This window comes from Protopterus annectens, chromosome 3.part1 (assembly GCF_019279795.1).
Source record: "Protopterus annectens isolate FY-2018-M chromosome 3.part1, PAN1.0, whole genome shotgun sequence".
Lineage (NCBI taxonomy): Eukaryota > Metazoa > Chordata > Ceratodontiformes > Protopteridae > Protopterus > Protopterus annectens.
The window spans coordinates 279,000,264-279,027,681 of NC_056732.1; the positions used below are offsets into that span (position 1 = coordinate 279,000,264).

At 39.4% G+C, this 27,418-nt stretch overlaps 1 protein-coding gene across 4 annotated transcripts in view; it reads right to left on the reverse strand.

The window, feature by feature from the left end:
* The window catches only part of THSD7A (thrombospondin type 1 domain containing 7A), a 2,877,792-nt gene that overhangs the window by 652,103 nt on the left and 2,198,271 nt on the right, over nt 1-27,418 (reverse strand). For all 4 annotated transcript variants that reach the window (XM_044066751.1, XM_044066750.1, XM_044066748.1 and 1 more), the window contains 2 exons: nt 26,331-26,525; nt 19,478-19,741 (listed from right to left, as the gene is read on the reverse strand). In XM_044066751.1, coding sequence (XP_043922686.1) covers nt 19,478-19,741; nt 26,331-26,525 — 459 coding nt within the window. The remainder of the gene's footprint in view (nt 1-19,477; nt 19,742-26,330; nt 26,526-27,418) is intronic.

Below are 27,418 nucleotides of genomic sequence, written 5' to 3' on the forward strand. Positions count from 1 at the left end.
AACAGTTTAACCTTTAACAGAGAAGTCAAAGGGGAGACAAAAGCAGACAGGCAGAAATGGCTGACAGATGGACTTTCCACAGAGAGTGCATCCAGGTTGTGTGAAAGAAACCAGATAGAAAACTTCTTCCATTTAGATAAGTAGGATTTCCTAGTACTGGAGTTTCTTGCCTCCTGCAGTACCCTAAGCATCTCCTCAGAAAAAAAAATGTCTGAAAGGAATCAGAAGCCTGTCACCCACAGAATCAGAAGTAGAGTTGACAGATGTGGATGGATAAAAAGATCCTTTGTCCTGTGTGAGAATGTCCATCCTGTGAGCTAACTTGTGGTGATTGCCCTTGGCTAAATGTAGAAGAACAGGGAACCAATACCATCTTAGCCAAAAGGGGGACACCAGGAAGATTTTTAGTTTGTCCTGTTGAACAGGACTTTCTGAATGAGAGGAATGGGGGGATGCAGAAAGAAACATCCCATTCCATGAAATTGATAGGGCGTCCACCTTCTAAATTACAGAACCTAGGACTCGGGCACAAAAAAGAGGAAGTTGTCTGTTCAAAGGGGAGGCAAATAGATCTACTTGAGGAGTATTCCACTGGTGGATAATGTCCAGAAGCACATCCCTGTGAATCATCCATTCATGGGACTAAGTCATGGACTTGCTCAGATTGTCTGCCACAGAATTCTGACTGGAAGAGATGTAAACTGCCTGAAGAGTCACCTGGTACTGAATTGCCAGTTCCCATGCAAGAGAGCTAACCTGCACAGAGGGTATGACTTTGTTCCCCCTGTTTGTTTACATACCAAAGAGATGTGGTGTTGACTGTTGAACAGGACTTTCTGAATGAGAGGAAGGGGGGATGCACAAAGAAACAGAACTATTAAGGTTGAATCTCACACTAAACTTCTCGGGGTTTATATATACGATGAACTTAAATTTGACATCCACATCAATAACTGTATCAAAAAGACACTAAAAACTAGAGTTGCTTTACAAAAATAAAAAATTCTTAACACAAGAATCTAAATTGTCCCTAGTTCAAGCCTATGTACTACCTACCCTACTATACACTGCCCCAATCTTCACTAACCTAAAAAAAATATGTCAACCAAACTCAAACTTGCATAAAACAAAACAGCTAGATTTGCCTCTATACTCCCCTACTGGTCACATCACTGCATCTCCTTAAAAAAACTCCACTGGCTAGAATTCCATTATCAACTCCTTCTGCCTCAGCTTCATCTAACACATACTATCCTCCACCAACTTCTTCCTGTCCTTCGTTGGCAACCCTCATTTTTCCCTTATGTCCCTAACAGGGAACTTTGTGGCTCTGACCAAAACCTCCTGTAAATTTCCAAACCAAATAAATCCATAGGAAAAAATCTTTATAGTCACTCAGTTACCACTTCTTGGAACAAACTTCCTCTCTATATCAGATCAATTCAAAATTCTAGCAATTTCAAACTTGCTTTGAAGGAATATCTGCTTAACTCCTGGACCTGCCTCTGTAAAGATCCTAGTACTTGAATTATTACCTTATCTGCCTTAGCCTTACCCTCTTTCTCTGTCCACCTTTTATTACATATATCCATCCTACTTGTATTTTATTTCTTTTTCTCTGTCTTTCACCTTTATCTACAGCAAGACTCCACTCTACACTTTATATTTCTACTTCACTATTTCTCTCTTCTTATGTATATATGTCCTTATTTGCCATGACTCTAATCTGTCATTGTATGGCATACAATATTTGTATTTATGATTGTTGTTTTTCTTTCAAACATTGTATAAGATGAACCTTTATTTTTCTTTATGTATAAGACAAATCTTTATTGCCTTATGTTTGTTTTGCTTAAATATGTACGTTGTAAAAAATTTATTTTTGTACTGGAGCTTTTCTTCTCGGGCCTCTGCTGAAAAAGGGCATCTGCTCAGCAAAACTAATCCAGTTAACAAATGGCAAAAACATAAATAAAAGTAAATTAAATAAAAAAGTTTAAGAGATCCTGGGTGGAAAAGAGGATGAAAAGCCTGAAGAACTAATATGAGGGATCTCAACTCTTTGATGTTGATATGCTCCTCCTTTTGAGGAGACCAGAGGGCCTATACCTTCATAGAAGCAAAGGTTGCCCCCCATCCTAGGTCTGAGGCATCTGTAAACAACTCTCATGTGGGAAGAGGAAGATGAAGATGTAGGCTTGGGTTCAGGGAAATCGGCTGAATCTACCAAAGGAGTTCCTTTTTAAGACAAGGCAGAAGAGGAATCACAAATTCCTGTGGATGAGCTTGCTGCATCCAAACTGATGTCAGGTACCAAGGAAACTTCCTCATGTGAAGTTTGGCCAGAGGGAGCATGAGCATGGTGCATGCCACGAACCCCAAAATATAAGAAAGTCTCTGGCTGTAAGAGAATGAAGAGGGAAAATACTCTGGAAGAAGAAAATAGGATACTAAACCTTTAAAGAAAGTAGAGATGCCAGCATGAGATCTGTCTGCAACCCGCACCCCAGGAAGATGTGGCCCTGTGAAGGAGAAAGAAAGGACTTTTTGAAATTGATTGTGAACCCCAGCCTTTGTAGAAAACAAATAGTGAACTGAAGATTTTATTCCAGGTTCTCTGGACAGTCACGGGGAGCTAGAAAAAGAAGATGCCCTGAAGTCTGCAGTAAGCAATTACAGGAGCGAGGCACTTTGTGAATAACCTTGGGGTAGTGGAATGAAAAAAGGGCAAAACTGAGACCTGAAAGTGCAAGGAGGCAACAGAGAAATGTAGAACTTTCCCGTAAAGGGGATGAATGGGAATGTGAAGATAAGCATCCTTGCTATCCAGAGAGGCCATGTAAGCCTGAGAAAGAATAAGAGGAAACAGGGTTTGCAAGGATAGCATGCAGAAGGTAGGAACCTTCAGAAAAGTGTTGACGTGAGAAAGGTCCAGAATGGGCCTCCAAGGGCCATCTTTTCTGGGTTTGAGAAACATCCTGGAGTAAAACCTTCTTCCTCTGAAGGGGTAAGGAATTTCTTGAATTGTTCCCTGATGCAGCAACTCATGAAGCATCTCTGGAAATAGATGAGTTGATCTTGAGGTGGCTGTGGAATGCCCATGAATGGAGGAAGAGATTTCCAGACGATTAAGTACCCTTGTTTGATAATAGAAAGAACCTATGAGTTTTTAGTTTCTCAAACTGAAAGAGACAGGGAAAGACATAGAAAAAGATGTATAAGGTTGAGATGAGTGGGGTAGTCATAGACTACCTGGCCTATCAGGAAAGGGCTGCTTCTGCATAGAAACTGGCTGAGAGGGCTTAGACTGAGGAGCTCTTGTATCTCCATTCTTGTTTTTAGAATTGGGAAGCTGAGCTTGTTTCCTAACAAAAGAAGTCTATGAGGGGTAATTCCTCTAAAATTTAGGAACAGGAAAAACAAATATATATTTTATTTCCTGTAGTTCCTTACCTTTCTCCTGCAAAGATTTAAACAAATCTGCAGCTGCAGCCCCAAACAAAGCACTATTATCCAAAGGAGCATCCATTAAGTTTCCTTTAATATCATCTGGAAGTGGTTGAAACCTCAACTAGGAATACCTCCTAAGAATTGAAACCTCAACTAGGAATACCTCCTAAGAACAGATCCCAATTCAGCTGCCCAAGAAGATGCTTCTGATGCATCATAGCTGCCCTTAATGGAGTGGCATTCTACCTGAGAAGAAGCTCTTAAAAGAGACATCACTTGTGTTTTAAAATCAGAGTGTAGAAGGTGAGAAACTGCTTAAGTGGCTTGAAAAAGAAGAGCAAAAGCATATCTGGTCATATGGGTTTAGTCATTTATAGCATGGAAATCTAGGGTGGCAGAAATATAGTCCTTTTTACCTAATCGTTCCATAGTCTTGCTGTCTTTTTCAGAAGGGAGAAGCTTGGTGGATGGCAATAATCTAGAAGCTTTGTCAGAAGCAATAGAAACCACTGCAGGGTCTGCTGAAGGACATCTGTAAAGAAACTTACACTCGTTGGCACCTTATAAAACCTATTAGACCTTTAAGAGGCAGGAACCGGTGAGTCTGGGGCCTTAGATGCTGAAGAAAACCCATCCAAAATGGCTGGTAAGACTGGAAGTACAGCAGAAGGGGGAAAGGAGACTTCATTTGTAAAAGATCATAATATATTTTCTGCATATCAGAAACCTGAGAGCAGTCCCAGTTAAAAAATTCCCTCATTTTAGCCAAGGTTTCAGCAAAAGTGATCTCTTCTACTGGAGAATTTGCACCATTAGACTCTTCTTCAGGGGAAGCATATTCAAGAGTGGCTGGAATCTGAGTAGAGTAGGCCAAAGATTCATCCCCAGAAGAGCCTTCATCCTCAGATGATTCCAGAACCCTAACTTTCGTAAGTGGGGAAGAAGTTAAAGGAGAATCAGGATCAGGTGAAGGAGGCTTAAGAACCATAAGTGCATTAAGCAAGCTTTGGGAACAGGTTTCCCATTGAATTGTGGAGTCTTAGATGCAGAAATGTGCTTGGTTTTCTGCTTATTTTTTAACCATACATCTGCCTGATGAAAAGTGGAGGGAACTGACATAAGCTTGCACTCAGTTATAGTAGTGGGAATATCTTCCTTAATGAGAATCTGAGGGATACCCCAGGACCTTCTGAAATAATGACCCCCCCCCCCGACCATCTAATGTAGACATCTGCATTGTCTCTGAGGATGTGCCTAAGGCAGATTCTTTGACATAGTGTCTGATGTGGTACCTGTGGAGGAACGTGAGCCAACCTCCTGACAGATCTCTGGGTCTTTGTTGACCTCCAGAAAAACATCAGAGATAGGGGACACAGCTGAAGATTCAGGCCCTGGCTTCTTGGCCTTCCTCTTCAACACAGGCTTGACAGTAGGCCCAGATATACCTTCCATAACGTCCCTAGCTAAACATTTCAGCCACTGATTCTCTAAGTAAATATTTAGGGATGAAAGATGGCTAAGTAGGGTCTTAGAGACAGAGGTCTGGCAAATAGAGCAGGATTTGTGTTTGTGCAAAGGCACCAAACAAAAGGGACACGGGTCTTGACTATCCTTATGGGGAATCTGCGCCCCACGTTGGCACTTGCTTTTCCTGAATAGCAAGAAACCCTCACAATAGAAAGCAGTAGCAAGAGAAAAAGTAAAAAAAAAAACAACAAGGCACTTATCTGAAAACCAGACCAGTAGCAAATGACTTGGGCGAACAGACTGGTGTTCAAAGATGGCATTTGGACTGGTGGCACAGAAGTTCTGAGGACTGTACATGCAGATGTCATTTTTATGGTTGACATACTCCTAAGACATATGTGTGACATCCCACTTACTAGCAGTGCTTAAAATCTCTTGTATACTGGCCAGACATCGGGTCATCCATGGCAGAGGATCCCTCATGTTAAGAATACTGCAACATTAGAATAGAAGGGCATTTTTTTATTATTATCACAGCAGTACAAACTCCTGTATAAACAATATTCCTTACCCACTTTTTACTAAAATGTTCTCATTGGTGATTGATCATGTGGTTTCTTGAACTAAGATTATTTGGGCTTCCAACTTAAAGTCTATCTACAACCTTTTTCCCATTTTTCACATGGGGTCAGAGTGTCACTTCAACAGTGACAATCACCTAGAGCCAAGGTTCACACTGCTGGGTGGCTAGCTGTGCTACAGGACTTCTGAATTAAAAGCTAATTGTAAAAATATATTCCTTTTATGTGATTGTTGAAGCCATTTGAAGTTCCAGCTGCCAACTTATAAACTCATATTTTAAAAGTATTAATATATGATAAGGATGAGAATACGAGAATTATTTCGAAGTTTACCTTTTTAAAGGAGTATTGGTAGTTATGTGGTTTAAAGAAAAGAAGCATCAAGTTATAAATATATATTGTAATGCCTTTTAGAGAATGGTATACTGTTGGCAAAAGCACTGAGTTCATACAGTAAAGAAGTCCAGCTAGGTGAGAAATTAACTACCTTCTCCCAAGAGCCTATCCCTCCTTAATAGCCATAGAGATGACTGTATTAAAAATATTTTGAGGGTATATTGCTTAATTCATTTTTGGAAACTACTTAAACCAAACATATTAACCTATCACAAAAAATAAAAATACTTTGTTCAAAAGAACGCTTTCTGGTACAGTACCCATAGCAACTCAGTTGTACAGCTAAGAGTGCATAAAAAGAGTGCAAAGATATATCTGTGGCATTGAGTATAACTATATTACATGCCTGTATGAATAAGACTATAATGATCAACTATATAACATGCTGACTTCCAAAACTACTATAGTACTTTAGTAAATACTATGTTGTACTATACATGGGTAGGCCCCATATATTTTCAAGGCATATTACAGAAGTAGATTGTCAGGCCTTTCTTTTATGCAGATATTGATGCTAGACAGTTGTGCCACAACCAGTTTTCAAATACAGGTTGAACAGCTGATAATCTTATGCCTTAAACTCAGTGCTATCATTCTTGGCTGTTAACCTAATAAACAGTTGAAAGTCACGATGAGAGCCAAAATTGGAATCCTTGCTTTATTTCTTTGATCTTAACCAGTGATATCTAATGCAACTATTGCAGTTAATAATTTGCTCAGCACATATCTTGACGCTGTGCATCCAGTCATCATTCTTACATCGGTGCAGTAAATTCCCAAATGAGCTTGTTTTTGGATGATCCAGACTTGTGGAAGGTTCTTGAAAGGCATATGCTACCTAAGTTGGATTAGCATGTGACTTTGTGGCATTTTCCTAATAGTTTGGTATAAATAGCTGTACAATTATTTGAGTGTCTGCTGTTGTTTTGGTATTGATGCTTTGAAGACTTTTGTATGATGTGCACAAAAATAATGGCAGACTTTCAAAAGGATTTACACAATTAAATGATAGAAACTGCATTAAAATGTTTTTCAGCTGGTAACTTATTGTTGTGCATTTTGTATCGTTGTTCAAAGTGTTTAATAACTGATGGTTTTGGCAGTGTGTCAAAGTCTTCTGCTAGCTAAAGTATGAGATGGAATGTGGCCATGTGCACTTCCCCAGTTTTGCATTTCATTACTAGATATAGGACATGCAATGATATACTCTTACATATTCTTTACTTTACAAAGAATACCTTTTGTAAACAGAGCTGTGGAACATTTTGAGATGTACTATCTGTAGTTCATGTGACAGAGATGTGCAGAACGTTTGGCTCTGTTTCTCTTGAGATTAAGTTTACTTTTTTGTTTATTGCTGCATTTTATTGGATTCTGAAAGCATAATGATCTAGAAGGAGGTGCATCATTACCATTACTGACAGAGTTATTCCCAATTATTAAAAAGCTCAGTTATGCCATCTAGTCTTCAAAGCACTTCAGAGCTAAGTATTGGACTAGATTAATGAACCTGCATAGTGAATTGTCTTAATATATCCTTGCAGCAGCATGCTTGAATAGGGTTGAAAATGGTCGCCACCATCTAATAGTAGATAGATAGACAGATAGTTAAATCACCATTATGCATACATTCATTAGTTAGAAAAGTAGGTAGAAAAGCATGTTTTTTCCTGCTACCTTACAGCAGCTCTACTTTTCAAAAGTAACCAAAGTTTACACATTTATCTGCCAATAAAGGTCTTTTTACCAGAGCTGTATTTTGATTAGATGAAAACAGCTAATACTTATGACAAAAGTTTTATCATGAGACTGCATTTATCTACAATTTCTGAACTCAACCATCCTGCTTTGTTTGCTCCTCAATATCTGCCAGTGGTGAATATAGCTTCATATTTTAATATCTTCCTATCATTCTCTCATCAGACTTCCTCCTGATGAAACAACTAACCATGTCATTGATCTAAACCTACTCTGTAATGATCACAGAGGTTGGAATTGCAATGCAAAGGATATTAAAATCATTTCAAAAAGCAAAAACACACTTCAAAACAGCTTTCAGAAAACTTAGTAGGTCCAATCTTACAGATTACTTGCAACAAATGAAAACTAATGGTTGCTGTCTTTCATCTAGATGAATATTCCATTAGCATAAAAACTTAGTTCACATATGAAGCACTATCCTTGATGTCACATATTAAGCATTTTAGAAAAAGTTTGTACATCATATGTGCCTTTAATAATTACATCATCTATATGACTTTGTTTCACCAGGAGCCTTATTCCCTGAAACACCAAGCCATTAGATTTACTGTTGTTTGAACTAACCATAGAGCTGCTGGGTATAGACTTTGCATCACCAATTTTTAATCTTCTGTTAAATGCAGATCGTCTTTGCAGAATACATGAATGCTCTGGACATGGTATGATAACCGATGTCCTTTATGAAGCATTGGATGGCTTCAGCACCACTTTTTATGTTTAATTTTACTAAGATGACCAGTGAGTATAACAATTGTTTCAGTTGTTGTCTTGATTCATGACTGTCTACTCAACCAGCTTGTTCAGTTCCCACTGTCCTCATCCATGTTTTTGTCATTTCTTTCTCCTCTGTTCTTCTGCCAGTATTTATTATTTTTCTTTGTGTCTTTTTCTTCCTCTTGTCAATTTAACTCTTGCATATATTTATGAATCTGGCTTGGGCTCAGAGGCCGTGGACAATCAAGACGAGTAATGTTAAAAACTTGGGCACGATGATTGGAAAAGTTCAAATGATGGTTTACAGCAGTATCCTATCCAGGATTGCTTTTGCATCTACCAATACTATATTTAGGCTTAGACTCCCCTACATCCTTGAACTAGATTGAATAACTGCAGAATGAATGAGTTAACTAATTAATTAATAAACTGAAGGCATAAATGGAAAACAAGCAGGCTGGTGACAAGTAAATATTAGTACTGTAGCAGTTAGATTAAAAACAGAGGTGGAAGCTGGTGGTCAGATACAATGTACTGACAAACAGATCAGAAAGCAAAGACAATAACAGGAAACGGAATAAATAATAATCATGAAAAGGAAAGTTGTGTTTATGCAGAACCATCATGTCCAATAAGTAGACTGATGTATTGTTATACTCAAATTTGGAAAGAGAAATGAATGAATACAATAAGAAACACTCGGGTTATCAAATATGTAGGGGCTTGAGACTCTGTGGTAATGTCATTTCCTGTCCAGCAGTGATCATGCCACTGTATTTTTAACATTTGGTTATAAAATAGGGAAATGAGGTGGACAAAGGCTTAGTACTATAACAGGACAGATAATAAATAGTTAGGAAAATTGTATGAGACAGAAGTGTAGAATGGCAAAATATAAAGCAGCATCCATAGTTAAGATTTACTAAATGTGATAGACAGAATTCTACCCAAGAAGACTGAATTTTGTAAGTAAATGAAAAAGTGCTTCAACAAAGTATTAGTTTAAGGGAGTGCACACTTATGCAACCAGCTTACTGTACATTTTTTATTTTTTCCCTAACAGATGTGTTTGTTTTATCAATTGAATTGTACAGGCTATACATCACATTAAAGGTGGGAAAAGTTATGAAATGATTTATTGTTGTCTCATTTTTTATATCACAAAAATCTGGCATTTTAACAGGGGTGTGTGTGAAAAACTGAAAGGCTACCAGTTCAGCCAGATAGACATTTGTAAATAATTCTATGTGATTTGTAAATATTAATATAATCCACAGGCTGGTTTTGCAAATGCAAAAGAGAATTATATGTTATGATTAAACTATATGTAGTACTGAGCTTCAAAAATGTAACCACAGTGCACTCTGCTGGAAGAAAGCTGATAAATCAAGCATTGTATGACTGATTGATCTCAAACTCAGAGACATGATGTCTAGGCTAAGACATCCCTTCTGTTGTTTTGAGACCAGAGTTAATTGATAGAATTTAACTGTCAAATGTCATTTATTGCTATGGCTCCTGCAGGTGCAAGATTACAAAGATATGTTAAACTCTGAGTTTCTGTTAGCCTGGGAAATTAAACCAGAGAAGTGTCACGAATGATGTAATCTAAAATGAGTGAGCAGTGATGTATTATCAATTTAAGACTTTCTCAGAGAGAGAGAGAGAGAATTATAGCATTTTGGATTTTGTCTGAACCTGAACACATCAACTCACCAGTACTTTTCCTTTGCTCTGTGTGTACGCAAGTTGTTTAGAACATTGTTTCTCTTGGAAAGATAGAAATAGTAAGTTTAGTCTAGCTGTTTTCTATATTTATGTCAGACTATTCTACAGTATTATTTTAACCATTTTCCTTTGTCTGAGCACTTACCTAGCACTGTGTTGAATTGAGGAGATTTGTCTTGTGTTTTTATTATTTATTATTAAATATTTCTAAACCTTTCAACTGTGGCTGTTTTGTGTAGAGATCATTTAAGCTCTAGAGTACATTGCCTGTATATAGTGATACTGTCCAAGCCACTCCAATAAGGCTTGCTGTTCATCATGCTTACTAATTGGATAATAATAATATTGCACAGTAAAATTGGACACCATTTGGTAAGGGCCTTACTAGTAGCTGATATTAGTAGTTGGTGGCAGTGATTTCTACCTTATAGCCTGGGCAGAGAGAGGGGCATAGCTGGAGAACCTGTGCCAGCCTTCCCCAGGAGTATCTGTATTTTTGTATATAACATAACTCACATCTCAAAGTGTGTGTGTGTGTGTGTGTGTGTGTGTGTGTGTGTGTGTGTGTGTGTGTGTGTGTGTGTGTGTGTGTGTGTGTGTGTGTGTGTCAGCTACTTGGGTAGGGACATGAAGTACTGGTTGGACAGAGAGGTTGCTGGAGGTTTTAGCTTGGCCACTGGGCTGAGACCTGTACCCTATAGCTGTGCCAGTGGGGAGTCTTATTGGGGATATGGAGAAAAAGGGAGAAACCAGCCCTGGACTGACTGTGATTTCTGTGTGCTCTTAAGGGAAATTGTTCTTTACTGTGTGTGTACTTGTTATCCTTCCCAATGTGCATGCCCCTCACTGGTGCTAGTGGTGAGGATTCAGGCTCCTTGATTACTGGGCCAGTGCATAGGTGTCACATATTAATTGGCTGGCAATGGTGGGATATCCACACCACAATATTAATTGTTTGGCACATATTAATTGGCTTGTAGTGGTGTGAATAGTGAATTCCTTTAGCTTGTGTACAGTGATCAGTGAAGGTATTTTTGTACTCTAAATCAGCCACACAGTGAATATTCAGAGTTCAGATCACAATTGTTTTATTTCTTTTGTTAGGTTAGTTAGTCAGGGAGAGCAGGCAAGCATGTCAGCAGAGGAGTATGGCAAGCTGACAAGGAGCCAGTTGGCTGAGATCTGTCAGGCTAAGGGAATGGTGCATGGAAACCTGACTAAGGCAGACATGATTGCAGCTTTTATCACAGCTGCATCAGAAAAGAGCAATCAGGAGGATGATCATACTGGCCGTGGAGATGTACAACACTCAGAGAATGGACAGCTCAACCTTTCTGCAGAGGACTTAAAAATCCATCTGGAGCTAAAGAGACTTGAGTTGGAGGCCATGCATTTGGAAACAGAAGCAGGAGACAGCTACAGGCTGAGGAGAATGAAAAACTACTATGCCTGGAAGCTGAGGAGAAAGAGAGGCAGAGGCAGCATAAAAAGGAGATGCTGAATCTTTGCCAGAGTCATGGAGGTAATGAGGAAGGGAGTAACCTGACTCCAAAAGCAGGAAAGGTCAGTAAATTTCTTTCGCAGTTTACGGAGGGGGATAATTTTGATAGTTTCATTTATATGTTTGAGAGGGTATGTAAACAGTATGATGTTGACCAAGGGCTCTGGGTACGGTCCCTGACCTTCTTACTTCATGGTAAAGCTGTAACTGTGCTGTTTAAATTATCTGATCATGATTTTTTTTGATTATACTGCTACAAAGAATTGTTTATTAGAATTGTTTAAGCTAACACCTGAAGCTTATAGGAAAAAGTTTCATGAGCATAGACACAAGGCAGATGAAAGTGTATGTGAATATGTTGCTAAACTGAGCACTTATTTTCCTAGGTGGGTGAGTAGATGTCAGGTCACAGCTTCTGAATGGCTGGCAGACCTTTTGGTGAGAGGAAAAAGCCTTTAGCACTTTGCCTAAGGACATAAAGATCTGGTTAGCTGACAGACAATGTGCTACTTCAGATGAGTTGGGAAGAAGGGAGACCTGTAAGTAGCAAGCAGGGCATCCCTGCACATGAAAGGAACCCCTAGTACTGCTCATGGGTCTAAAGGTACCCATGGTGGGCAGCCCTGACTGCCCCAACAGAATCTGCTAGTAGCAGGGGAAGCCAGTAGTCCAGGTACATGTCCAGGCCTATGGTTAAATGTTTTGAATGCAACCAGTGGGGCCATGTAGCATACAGATGTACATGGACGCAAGGTGTGGAACAAAAGGTGAGGAAGCCAGTAAGTGGGAAGGACAAAGTGCCAACAGTAGGTTGTCTTGAGACAACAAGAGTACCAAACTACCACCAGAGGTTATATCATACCACAGTGAATGGCAAAGAGGCCATTGCTAAGAGAGACACAGACTCTGCCATAACCATTGTGAATCCTGCAATGGTTACAGAGAAGCACTACTTGCCTGGGCAGTCTACTCCAGTCAGAGCTTTAGGAGGGACCCCATTCCAATTACCTTTGGCTAGGGTTCACTTTGACTGGGAGGGTGGAAAAAGAAGCCAGCAAGTAGATGTGTTTGAGGATATCCCTGCAGATGTCCTGATAGGGAATGATTTTAATAAGGCAGTACCATGTGTTTGTGCAGTTACATGCAGTTAGGCTTGGAGACAAGCGTGTGGGTCTAGTAGCCTGGGGGAGACCTAGTCAGACTGCATATTTGCAGCCAGGACTGGTGAGGTGGTTACTTCAGAGAGGGAGCTACTCTGTAGCAGTGAGACTGAAGGTGAGCCACAGCTGCTTGTGGGTACTTATGTTCCCTTGGACAGAATGACTGGAAAGGTACAGGTGAGTAGTAGTGCCCAGGCTGACAGTGAGACAACACTGTCAGAGGATGTCAGACTTCCTGTGGAAGGGGAGCTGGGAAGTATTACAAAGAGAGAGTTGAAACAGGCTCAGCTCTACAGACCCTACATTACAAGGCCTGAGACAGGTAGCTAGTGAGGCACCTGATTCCCAAGGGAAGGGAGAATCTGTATACCGGAACAAAGGGTTACTGTCTAGAGAGTGGACCCCTGAGGGAGGGCTAGAAGGTGAGAGGTTACAGAGTTGCTAGTGCCTAGAGCCTACCATCTGGTGCTTCCAGCCATTGCCCATGATATTCCATTTGCAGGCCATATGGGCATAAAATGTACAAAGAGATGTATTATGTAGAATTTCTATTGGCATGGAATTTCCAGAGATGTAACAGGGTACTGTCAGACCTGTGAGCAGTGCCAAAAGGTAGGCAAGGCAAGAGACAAGGTGAAAGCTACTTTGATGCCTTTGCCTGTGATTGTGGAGCCATTTCAGAGGTTAGCTATGGATATTGTGGGGCCTCTGAGTACCAAAAGTTCTACAGGGAAAAAGTATATCCTAGTGGTAGTAGATTATGCTACAAGATGCCCTAATGCAGTGGCCTTGTTCTCCATTGAGGCAGAAAAAGTGCAAATGCTTTCTTAGAGATTTTCAGCAGGTCAGGTTTCACAAAAGAAATGCTGACTGACAGTGGTGCCAATTTCAAGTCAGACCTGCTGGCTTGTCTGTGGAAGTACTGTGGGGTGAAGCACCTGAAGACCATCCCCTACCATCACCAGACTAATGGTCTTGTTGAGAGGTTAATCTCTACAATCAAGTCCATGCTGTGGGCATTTGCAGACCAGTTTAAGAGGGAGTGGAACAAATATTTGCACAATCTGTTGTTTGCTTACAGAGCAGTTCCCCAGGAATCCACAGGTTTTTCACCCTTTGAGTTGCTGTATGGGCATAGGGTGAGAGAACCTTTAGATTTAATCCAAGATGTGTGGGGGGGGGGGTGAGTGTGACTCTCACAAGGAGTCTGTTGTGGCATATGTCCTGAACCTCAGGACAAGGTACAGGGAACTCATGGGCTTGGCCCAGGAAAACCTGGCAGAACCCCAACAGCAGAAAAAGGTCTGCTATGACAGGAATGCTCGAGCTAGAGAGTATGCTGTAGGGCAGCAGGCAATGGTTCCGATTTCTGTCAGACACAACAAGCTGCAAGCAGCCTGGGAGGGACCCTACAAGGTGGTAAGCAAGGTACGTGATATTAACTACCTGGTAGAAGTGCTAAGCAGGAGGCAGGGGCACAAATTGTACCATGTTAACATGATGAAACCTTACCATGATAGGGAGGTCCTTGTGCTGAGCATTTGCAGTAGGTTGCAGGATTGAGTCTGAGGGAGATCTGGTGGCTGATCTCGTCAGTGAGGCCCGGACTGACACCTCAGTGGAAGGGGTAGCAATGTCCTAGCAGCTATCTTCTACCCAGGATCAAGAAAGCCGAGCAGTGTTACAGGAGTTTGGGGACATGTTTATTGGGAAACCAGGATGCACCCACCTGGTGCAGCACCAAGTGGATACAGGACCCCAAAGTCCTGTTAGGCAGGCCCCTTATAGGGTGCCTAAGAGAGTCAAACAGACTCTGAGGGGGGAGATACAGGAAATGTTGGAACTAGGGGTAATTCAAGAGTCCAACAGTCCCTGGGCCTCTGCAGTGGTGCTGGTGCCAAAGAAGGAAAGCAGCACCAGGTTCTGTGTGGACTACAGGAAATTAAATAGTCATACAGAGTCAGATGTTTACCCCATGCCTAGGACAGATGAAGTCCTAGAGCAGCTGGGTGGGGCTAAGTATCTTACTACCATTGATCTTACCAAGGGTAACTGGCAGGAGCCCTTGACTCCCAGTGCTAGAGAGATGTCAGCCTTTGTGACTCCTTTTGGTTTGTATGAGTTCACAAAGATGCCCTTTAGGATGAAAAATGCCCCAGCAACTTTTCCAAGGCTGGTAGAATATATCCTAGCAGGAGCCCTTGCTTACCTAGATGATATTGCCATCTACAGCCATTCCTGGATAGAACACCTTCAACATGTCAGGGAGGTGCTGGGGAGACTACAGAGGGCAGGGTTCACCATTAAGCCCAGCAAATGTCAGGTGGGTATGGCAGAGGTCTCCTACCTGGGACATAGAGTGGGGAGTGGTAAGAACAGGCCAGAGCCTGCCAAAGTGGAAGCCATTCTTGCATGGCCTACACCTGTTACCAAAAACCAGGTGAGGGCATTCTTAGGGACAGCAGGGTACTACAGAAAGTTTGTCCCCAGTTATAGTACCATAACTGCTCCCCTCACAGACCTGACAAGGAATAACAGGCTAGATAAGGTAGTGTGGACCATGGCATGTGAGCAGGCATTCCAGAAGCTTAAAGAAACTTTGGGGGGACCCCCTGTGTTAGCCAGTCCAGATTACAGCAAATAATTTGTTGTGCAGGTGGATGATTCAAACCATGTGGTGGGGGCTGTACTTAGCCAGATTTCTTCAGAGGGAGAAGAGCACCCAGTGGTTTATCTCAGTCATAGGCTCCAACCCAGGGAGGAATGCTATGCAGATGTAGAAAAGGAATGTCTAGCCATAGTGTGTGCACTGCAAGAACTTCAGCCTATCTGTATGGAAGGAAATTCACTGTAGTTACAGATCACAATCCCCTAACATGGTTACACTGACCCAGCCAGCAAAATGCTAAGTTGCTAAGATGGAGCCTAAGGTTGCAAGCATATGATACATCAGTGAAGCACCGCAATGGGATTAGCAATACCAACGCATATGGGTTCTCAAGACAGGGAGTGGGGTAAAGTATATTCAGATAGACCTAACCCTCTCAAACAACGTTTCTCAGGGGTCACTTAAAAACTTTCTTGAGTTCTCAGGGAGGGGAGAAATGTGAAAAACTGAAAGGCTACCAGCCCAGCCAGATAAAATCTTGTAAATAATTCTATGTGATTTGTAAATATTATTATAATCCACAGGCTGGTTTTACAAATGTAAAAGAGAAATATATGTTATGATTAAACTATATGTTGTACTGAACATCAAAAATGTAACCACAGTGCACTCTGCTGGAAGAAAGCTGATAAGTCAAGCATTGTATGACATCTCAAACTTGGAGACATGATGTCTGGGCTAAGACATTCCGTCTATTGTTTTGAGACCAGAGTTAATTGCTAGATTTTACATGTAAAATGTCTTTTATTGCTGTGGCTCCTGCAGGTGCAAGATTACAAAGATATGTTAAACTCTGAGTTTCTGTTAGCCTGGGAAATTAAACCAGAGAAGTGTCAAGAATGATGTAATCTAAAATGAGTCAGCTTTGATGTATTATCAACTTAAGACTTTCTCAGAAAGAGAGAATTAAAGCATTTTGGATTTTATCTGAACCTGAACACATCAACTCACCAGTACTTTACCTTTGCTCTGTAAGTATGTAAGGTGTTTAGAACATTGTTTCTCTTAGAAATAGAAAATAGTAAGTTTAGTCTAGCTGTTTTCTATATTTATGTCAGACTATTCTACAGTATTATTTTAAGTATTTTCCTGTGTCTGAACTCTTGACTAGCACTGTGTTGAACTGAGGAGATTTGTCTTGTGTTTTTATTATTTATTATTAAATAATTTTAAACTTTTCAACTGTGGTTGTTTTGTGTAGAGATAATTTAAGCTCTAGAGTACATTCCATGTATAAAGTGATACTGTCCAAGCCACTCCAGTAAGCCTTGCTGTTCTTCATCTATCCCACAATGTGCATCCTACCACACATCTCATGCACTTCATTTCCATCATCTCTAGCCTCCTCATCTGCGCTGTCTTTACTGCCCAGATTTCTGTACCATACAGTAGTACTGGTCACACCACTGTCTTGTACACATTACTTTTCTGCTTCTTTGGCATTCTTTTGTCATTGACTACACCTGAGAGTCTATGCCAGTTGTCTGCAGCCCCTCTGATTCTAGCTTTGACCTCTTCATTCAGACTTCCCCTCTCCTCAACCACCCCTCCCTGATACTTGAAGCTGTTTACCTGTTCTACTATCTTCCTTTCTATCTCAATTCTCAGCTTCTTCTGATTTTCCCAATTTGCTGCCATTACCACTGTCTTATCTATGTTTAGTTTCATCCCATGTGCCTTCAGTTTTGCATTCTATTCCTCTATCCTTTGCTGAAGTTCTTGCTCAGAGACTGCCTGTAATGCTACATTGTCTGCATACAGCAACTTTGTTGATCTGTCCCCTCGGAGCTGTTTGCTAATGTAATCCATTGCCATTATGAATAATAGTGGGATTAGAGCTGAACCCTGGTGCACACCACTCCCACTGGAAACCTTTTCTGAGACTGAACACTGTGCGTACTTGAACCATTGGGTCCTTGTACATAGCCTGCATTAATTCTACCAATGTTTCTGGGACTTTGAACCACTACAGTACTGCCCAAATCAGCTTTCTTTGGAACTTTTTATATGCTTTCTCCAAATCTATGAGTGCTCAGTTGGACTATTTTCTCATATCAAGCTTCTTTTCAACTATCTGTCTTACTGCAAACATCGGGTCTGTTGTATTGCATCCTGATCTGAATCTGCATTGCACATCTCCCATCTTACTTTCTACTATTCTGCATATTAATTTATCAATCACCCTCTCCAGAATGTTCATGCAATGTGACAAGAGTTTGATGCCTCTGTACTGCCCACAGTTCTTGTACACTGACATAAGTATGCTTATTCTCCAGATATCTAGGATATGATTTCTGTCCACACTGCTATGAGTACCCTCAGGAGCCATTTCTCCCCATCTCACCCAGCATCTTTATCATATCTGCTGGGACTTTATCTGAGCCTGTTGCTTTCCCTGACTAAATTTTCATTAGTGCTGTTCTTACTTCCTCTAGAGTGGGTTCCTTTTCTTCTGTCATCATAAGGTGTTTGTGGGCAGTACAGCTTCTGTGGGGTCTTCTTCATTCAGAAGCTGCTGGAAACACTCCTTCCATCTGCCTTTCATGTGTGCACTGGTGAGCAGGTTGTTGCTGGCATCCCTTATGAAGAGTGTCTTTTTTTGTCTTTCTGTCTTTGGATTGCAACCTGATATAGTTTCTTTGTGCCACCTACTGAGTCACTTTCCAGAAGAAGGCAGAGTGTCTCTGATGCCCTATTCTTTCCTATTGCAACTCTTTTCTTAGCTCCTTTATTAACCAGCCAGTACTCCCTCCTCGCCTTGTCAGCTGTTTCTATCTCCCATTTTTTCCTGCACTCCTTCTTTCTTTTGATGACTTCCTGGACTTCTGCAATCCACCATCAGATTTCCTTATGTACCTTATTTCCATATCTGGCTCGGCCATGTATCATTTCTGTAGTCCTCACACATACTGTTTTGAGGTGCTGCCATTCTTCATCAACTCCACCTATTCCTCCTCTTTTGGGATGCTAGAGCTCTGAGTAATTCCTTGAACTGTGGTACTTTATCTCCAGTCAGCTTCCAGGTCTTAAAGCCTTCTCTGACCATTGCTTGCAGCTGATTGTGGCAACCAGTGGTTTATGCTGTGGGCCTACTGTTTCACTGGGGATGACTTTGCAATCATGGATTCTACCCCAGTGCCTTTTCCTTACTAGAAGGAAGTCCACCTGAGTTGCATGTTGGCCACTATTGTATGTGATTTTTGCGACTGTCTCTCCCTCTGAACCATGTGTTGGCTACTATCAAGCCATTTGCCAGACAGAAGTCTAGACTGGCCTATCCTTCTTTATTCCTGTTGTCCCACCCATGTGGACCCATGCAGTCCTCACATCCTCTTCTGTCTGCCCCAATATGTGCTTTAAGTTTGCTGATAAGATAACTATATATAAATAAAGCTCACTAGTTTATATGCAAGTTCAAACACTAGATCATTCTATCAGTGAAGTTATCACTTTTTTTGTTGTTTGCCTGCACGTACAAGTCAACTAACTCATGACTATGTCATCTGGGCCCATATCCCTGAAGCTCTGAACTTCTTAACATAAACTTGCTCACAAGTAATTATCTTATTTCTTAGAATTAAAAACTATATCCACAAAATGGCAACAAATAATTTATTGAGTTCTTTCTTCCATACTTGACGGTGGACTTCCATCAGAAATTTCTTCTGGTGAAGTCCTGTGTTACATAAAGAGGTATTTCTGACAATATTTATTTTTCCAGGCTGACAATTATGATTACTTTCACCTGCCACACTGGGTTTTCATAACAGGTGTTTAAGCTGTTCAGTTTTAGGTCTACTTCCCTTACTAGTTTATTCGGGCAGCTGTTAACTAATTTGTGAGATTAACTTACTAATCACAAGTACAATTCTCTTATAACTGAAGCAACAGGTTAACAAAATTTATAAGCAAAACTTATGACCAGGAATAATGTTTTAAAAAATGTTTGAAAGGGCAACATGCTTTATTCATTGCTTACATAATATTTCTTAATGTGGCATAAAGTTATAAATCAAACTACATATAATATGCACATGGACTTTTTACTCACCATGGCTGTTACATCGTGATGTCTCCACAAGCCTGTTATCTTGATCATAGCATGCCATGGCCTGATAGCGATATCCCTGTCCGCACTCCTTGATGTCACCCTGAACCTTCATCCCAAGCATCACTTCCACTTTTCCTTCAGGTAGAATGCAGTCGGACCAGTTTCCCACTGGTTGTGCAGTGTACTTGTTACAGGGACAGAACTGAGTTTCGACCAGGGGGTATACCTGTGTATTTTTGCATCTTTCTCTCTTCTTACTTTTTCCTGAACCACAGAAAAATAAATAAATAAATAAATAAGTAACTGAACAAGTAGATAGCTAGCTAACTATATAGACAGATATTCACTCAGATGTATGGAGAGATAAATAAATAAACTAAGATACATTCATTAATTCATACCATCATTTATTACAAGTGATGCTCTTGTTTTCATGTTATCACCTTTACAGACCATTACACACACTGTTTATTTTCAATTCTGTATAGCAATTTCCAGGGATAGAATATTGTGCTGATCTGTTGATTTTTCCATATATATTCTTTCTGTGCATCTATATCTATATGGATGAGCACAAGTACATACTTGTGTGTGTGTGTGTGTGTGTGTGTGTGTGTGTGTGTGTGTGTGTGTGTGTGTGTGTGTGTTTGTGTAATAGGAGTATAGGAGTATAGGAGTCTGGTAACCAAGAACAAAACTGAAAAATAGACCACACCAGACACTGCTATTACTATGAACTCTAACTGATGAAACACTTTCTTATAATTTCTGATGAAGTCTATTTAGCATTAGACAAAATTGGTCCTGGATCTTCACTGAAAGCAATCTTCAACCTACTTGAGCATCCAGGTTAACAAAACTTATAAATAAACAAGAAAATTGACACAACTGTTACATCACAAACACTTTAAAAAGTACATTAAATATAACAAAAAAATGAAAACACAGGTAAGAACGGGTTAGATTTATAAAGCCGAATTGACAAAATAGTGAATGGCTTTAGAACAAACAGAAAATGCCAAAAAATAGAAAAGGCAAAAAAGATCACGGTACAGCTGGGTCAAGGAATTTGCCCTTTTCCCACTGTAGAGCAGTAAGATGGTGTATATAATTATTAATGGGTGTGGGGGTTTAGGAGAGTTTGCCACCCTACATTTAATGTTTGCCAAATATTTTGGTGTTTGTTGTTTCAGTGATTTTGCTTAGCGTAAAGCAGGTTGTCATTTTAGTGGTTTCTCTTTTGAATGTATTCCGTAAGAACATGTACTCTTTCTTTGCATGTTTCTTTGGATGGTGCACTTTCATTATCCCTTTAGACTTCATTTACGCCATACTACAGACTGGGTCAAAAGCAACAAACTTATACTCTCACAACATCCCCATAAATAGAAGTCAACAGACAAGGAGGTAAAAGAACCAATGAGAACGTATTACTAAATAGAGAAATACAAACACTCGATAGGAGGTTAGCCATGGCTCTGAATTTAACCAATAAGGACAATGAAAAGCAATTAATCACACTGAACAGGGGAAGGTAACTAACTAATACTGAGCCATCAATTTGGACAGAAATCTTTGCCAGCTGACTCAATGTGCCTCTAAACTAATAAACCAGTCATCAAGCTGCAGTTACCAGAGTGACCAATGGGAAAGCTAACTAATTGGAAACTGGTATGTCCAGCTGGGAGGCATATGAAAATCTGGTTTTAAATACTTTGACTGTGCTCATAATTAAATAAAAAATATATGTATTTAATTTGGTAGAGGTTCACTCTTAGTTTTTATGTGACATGTCCAATTTCTCTGACAGGTATATGCTATAGTGATAGTCTTAGTGCCATGTTAGCTACATTGGGTATACGGCAAAGAAACTTTAATTGTGTGAATTACATTGATTTGTGCTAACTCACAACCATTTTGTTTTTCAATAAGAAATACTACCTAAAAATGAAGTATACAAAAATGGGGGATTTTTATACCACTTCTCATACTAATTTATTCATGGCTGTTTTTGATGTTGAGTATTTATTTTTTATTTTTGTGCTTTACTACACCAGGTTGATATATTTGAACAATACCTTCATAACAATTGTTTTTTTTTATATTTGATTACTAAGCTTATAATTATAATTTGAGGTGTAGAGTTAATAACAGAATACAACATACTAGCCGCCAAACACCATCTGGTTCTCAAAATATTTTTACACACACCAGTGACCACTCTGCACATTTAATTCATTCATCACCAGATGATTCTGTGTGACATTCATGAAAATGTGACTGTGACTATGCATCATTAGAATCTCTCATAATTCAAGTTTATAAATCATGGTAGTCAATGTCAGAGAGCGTGAGAGTGTGAAGAAAGTCTGCATACGTCTGCACACAATCATTATGTATACCATTGTTGCTATTATATAATTTCCAACAGTCTGTAGATCCATATCTCTGGGAACATCTTCTTTGTAATCAGTGTAGTGTTTGTGGATAAATGGAATGCAGCAATGACTGTATAATTTCTGGTAAATGTTTTCTGGTGAAAAAAAATGATTAAATGTTCTCGTATTAAATCTAACATTTTTAAAATGAATGCATGATTAAAGTTAGAATTATGAATACTTGAATATGTATGCAATAAGAACTTGATAATCCAGTTGTCAGGCATTTTTAGAAGGACACCACGCTGTACAGGCTTTTTATTTACATGATGCTTGAATAAGATATAGATGGTCTTATCATAAGTCAAACTAGGCAGTTTTCTGTTTTATTATTTCATTTTCTAACATTTATTAATTTGTTTCTAAAATAAAGATATGCATCAGCAGAAGTCATTATCTTTAAAAGATAAACAAATAGTCTATGGTACCTTTGTTTGAAAACATCACCCTATGGGAAGCTGTTGTGCACCAGACCAATTAAACTGCAAACTTTCCACTCCATTCTACCCACAATGTTCTTAATTCATTTTTTGGATTTGAGATAGCAAGGAGCACAAAATTTACAAATTATAAATGTTGAAGTTTAATTGATTGGTGTAATGGAAAGAGCTGCAGAGGTCATAATAGGTAGTAGCATGGGATGTTTTTTTTTTTTTTTTTTTCAGTTTAGCACAGAACCAGACTTGGACATTGGTTGGATTTGAAAAAATGAATGCTAGAGTACTTCAAAGTGACTTGCTAGCAAATGTGTTTATATGAAAAAGAAGTGCATAAATTACTTTTGCCCTACATTTAATTAAGTTAGACATCTGAGGTGTGCACAGGTAGCAAAACAGCTATAATTGATGGGTACTACTCATACTCTGCTTGTAGTGCTACATTATCTGCATATACCGACTTTGTTGCTCTGTCCCTTCCATCCCATTTACTGATGTAACCGTCTATGAGTCCGAACACTGCTGGTACTTGTGTCACTGGATTAATTCTGTCAAAAGTTCTGAGACTTCAAAACATTCTAGGACTAACCAAATCAACTTTATTGTGACACTGATATATAATGATCAGTTAGATTCTTGCCTCTACTCTAGCTTCTTCTCCACTACTTGTGTCACTGCAAATATCACATCACATGTACTCCACCTTGATCAGAATCCAAATTGTTCATATCCCAGCTTGCTTTCTACTATTCTATGCATTCCTTTATCATTCTCCATCTGCAGCACTTTTATGGAGTTTGACAGGAGTTTGATACCACTGTACTATCCACAGTTGGCAATACTCCTTTGGTCATGTCCACTAGTGACATCATGCTTATTCTCCAATCATCCAGGATACACTCCTCCCTCTATGCTAGGATGGAGTAACCTCAAAGGCCTTTTCTTCCCTAATGCACAAGTTATCACAATCATATTTGCTGTGACTTCATCTGAGCCTGCAGCTTTCCCAGAGTTCATTTCTCTTAGTGCACCTTGTGCATCTTCTAGGTTAATGTCTCCTTACTCTTTCATTATTGGTTGTGCATGTAGCCATACATGCTTATTAATTCACGTGCTTCTTGAAGTGCACCTTCCATATATCATTGATGTTCCCAGGACTGAAGGGCAAATTATTGCTGACATTTCTTAAGACTGGTGGCTGCTGTCTATCTTCATTATATTTTTTTGTTGGCTTGTAAACTGGTACAGGCCCACTGTGCCATGCAGCCATTCATCAGAAAATGATGGTGTTTTCCAGACACCTTGTTCTTTCTCATCACAACTGCTTTTTTAGCCTCTTTGTTATCCAGTTAATATAGATTTTAGCCTGACCCTTCTAGGAACAATAAAATAAGATTGATTTTCTTTCCATAGTCATGATTTTTGTTCAGGCCCTTACTGAAAGAAAATATCTAAAAAGCACTTCAAAGCATCTAGAACCCCATGGCTTCTGGGGCTTAGTGGCCTCCAGACTCACAGCATAATTTGATTATTTCCTCATTAGTTACAGTACCATGGTGGTCAGTCAGGGTGTGTTGAAATGATGCAGAGAAAAACTGTAGCATAAGACACAGTATAAGAATACAAGAAACAGGTAATCTGGATGGTCTGGGGAAGCCAAGGTATGCAGTAGGGGAGTGGGGTATGGTTGACAGAAGGAAAGATATCATGGAGTGTTTTGTCTAGGACTCCATTTCACCTAGTGCTGGCCTTGGAACAAGTTCAAAATTGTGAGTGGTCTGGAGAAGCCAAGGTATGCAGTAGGGGAGTGGGGTATGGTTGACAGAAGGAAAGATATCATGGAGTGTTTTGTCTAGGACTGCATTTCACCTAGTGCTGGCCTTGGAATAAGTTCAAAATTGTGAGTGATTGGAGGATAATACATGTTTTATGGTACAAAGAACCCACATATATACTTAAGTACAATACTTCATATCCATCTGGATTAAAGTGCAAGCTGTATGGGAATGTTTTTGTCTAAATTAATATTGTTGTACAATATTTGTGCAGATATGCTAATTAATACTATAACAAAGTTTAATAAGAGAAGAGATCAGGTAAGGCCATTCCTGCTCTCTGTTCTCCTGAAAGCAACGCTTCTTGAAGTTCTAGGAGCTTTTTAACAGTTTGTTTTAAAGTTAAGCTTTATTGTATTGAATGTGTGGCTATATTCAGTTACCACTATTACTTTATAGAAGTGAGTTTATAGAATCCTTCCTTGTCATTCCCTGATTGTACCAGATATAATGAATATCCCTTTCCCATCCTACCCTTGCCATCCTCTGACTGTGTTAGACATGATAAATAATCCTCCCCAGCCTACTGAAGTTCCACAATGAAGCTGAAAATGTATGCAATATTCACATCTCACATTCCCCCTTGTTATTCCCCGATTCTGGATCATATCAACAATCCCCTATGACCTCTTTGGTTTTCATAGTTCACTCACATTTGATATGATGAATAGGCCCCATTTCCTTCTCTCCAACTGTTGTTCACTAATAGTTATATTACCAAACATTAATTATTCCCTATCTTGTCTCAGATCACATTTGAAGGACATTTGTGGATTTCCATGGTGCACTAAATCATTTATAAAAATAAGTAATTTCTGAACATTTCCAAGAGCTTCTAAGGTATATTTCTGCTAATATGGAAGTAACACATTTAATGTACTGGTAAATGATAAAGCAGTAAATTGGAAGTCCAGAAGACTAGCACGTTATTCAAATGCTGTATTACCCATTCTGTCTAATGCTGATTTACCTCTCTCTATGTTCCTGTAATTGGTGGAGTCACATTAGTCAGAAACAGTCCTTAAAGTATCTATCACACTTCAAATTATTTTGACTTGGCTACAGTGTCCAGGACAATCTAGGTATCTGTATAGCAGAAGGACAGTAGCATTACCTAAGAGGTAACAGCTCCAACTCTTATATTCCTCTATCAGGATCTTTTCAAATTTATGAGGATGACCACTGAGATGCAAGGGCTTCAAAGAGAGCCTTTCTTCAGCTCAGTCTCATACCTACTGATGTGAAATGGTTAATTTTTCTGTAATTAGCAGACTACATGATGTTTTCATATGCTCTGAATACTATCTTTTTGAAAACCCTTTGAATCAAGAATCCCAGAATATTAGTATATTTATGCAAATAATTTTAACTGTTAGCTCCATGTAAGAAATGCTGATTAAATATATTATTTTAAGATACAACAAAGAAGTTTCCAATGAAATATCACAGTATTAGAGAAAATTATTTTTGCAGACTCCGGTATGCCTATGGAGCGTTTCCTGATGTCCCATTTATTTAAATGCTCCGATGATGAGTACAGCCTTTTGATATACCAGGAATCTAAGATTGTGAAGTAAGATTAAATATATAGCTTATCTGGATCATAGCAAGAAAAGATCCAAAAGATCACACCAGTTTTTGCACCCAAAAAATAAATACTTTGAGATATTCTGCATTAGTGTGGACATCTGCTGTGGGTGTAGGGACTTGTACTTTAAAAGGTCACCTACATGAATTAATAATGTGATGAAGGAATAAGTGAATAAAAAAATCTAGTTATGTGGATGGCATGGGGTATTCTACTACATTTAGTTTGTTTTTATCCTATTATAATTGAGCATAAAAATGGTGACATATCAAATGCCTTTATGTTCATATTCCATCCTTGTATCAAGGAGTAGGTGAGTATGATTACATTTATGACTAATGATATTATAGCATGACGCTGCATTTATACATAAACTGCATTGAAATCCAGCAGCATCAGAAAAATTTGCACTCTGGATAACTCCACTGAAACAAACTGTAGTGTCAAAATTATGCTCAGGACTGTAGGTGCATCACACCACATACAACAATAAAAACATGGCATCTAGGCACTTTCTTAGTGAAATAATGATTATTATCTGCTACATAAACTTACCAGCAAGTGAACGCTTCCTAGTGCGAACTGATCCACATTCTCCACTGCACATTGAAAACTTGGACCAGTTTGTGAATTGACAGTCATCCTGGCAAGGAATTTGGCATGCTTGGGTCAAGGATGGCATGGTTCCTGCATATTTAAGGCAGTCTGCAATATCAGCTTGTCCTCCATCTTGTCTGCGGCAGCTTATCGCTGAAAAGAAAATGTACATGATAATTTCAATATGCAGTTTACATGCAATATGGCTGGTTAGGGTTGAAAAACCCAGATACCTATGATGGTATTAAAAGAATGTAGGATGGAAAAAAGATCCTTTGCATAGTTCATTCAAACCACACTACACAAATATATGCTGAACAAATCAAGCTCTTGTTTTATTTACACACATACACACACACACACACACACACACACACACACACACACACACACACACACACACACACACACACACAAGCACACACACACGCGCACGTGTGTGTGTGATTACCCTACTGGTGGATGAAGATAGAAGAGCTTCAATTGTCTGAGGTTCAACCCACTGATGAGCGGAATTCTTCACTGGTGGAGGGTTGTGCTGGCAGTGATGCCCTTTCATGGGAATTTCCCCTTCTTCAAGTTTGTGCAGCTGTTGAGTATACACAAATAAATAAGTTCAGTGGGTGTGTGAGGCTTGCATTTGAGGGGTGCGGGGGGCTTGTCCCCTGGGAAACAATACTTGAAAAGTATTTTTTTTTGTTTACTTTTTTTCTCGGGAAATGCAGTTTGGGGATTCCAATCCAAGGTGCATTCACTTTCATCCACTCATTCTAGAAGCATGTGTGTAACTGCAGGGATTGAAAATAGGAAGAAAGGTTCCTGAAAAGTAGTTATATCCAGCCAAAAATCTGAACATATAATTAGCATAAAATGTGAACATCAATTAGCACTCAACTTTGCCCACTTGCAGTGACAAAATGATGGAAAATATAAGCCCGTTATCAAGAGAAAGTGTAAAATCTATAAACTTTAATGAACTGCATTTTAAAATTCTGTAACCCAAGGTCATTTACTTTTGCTTTTGAAAAAGGAAGATGCAAGATGTG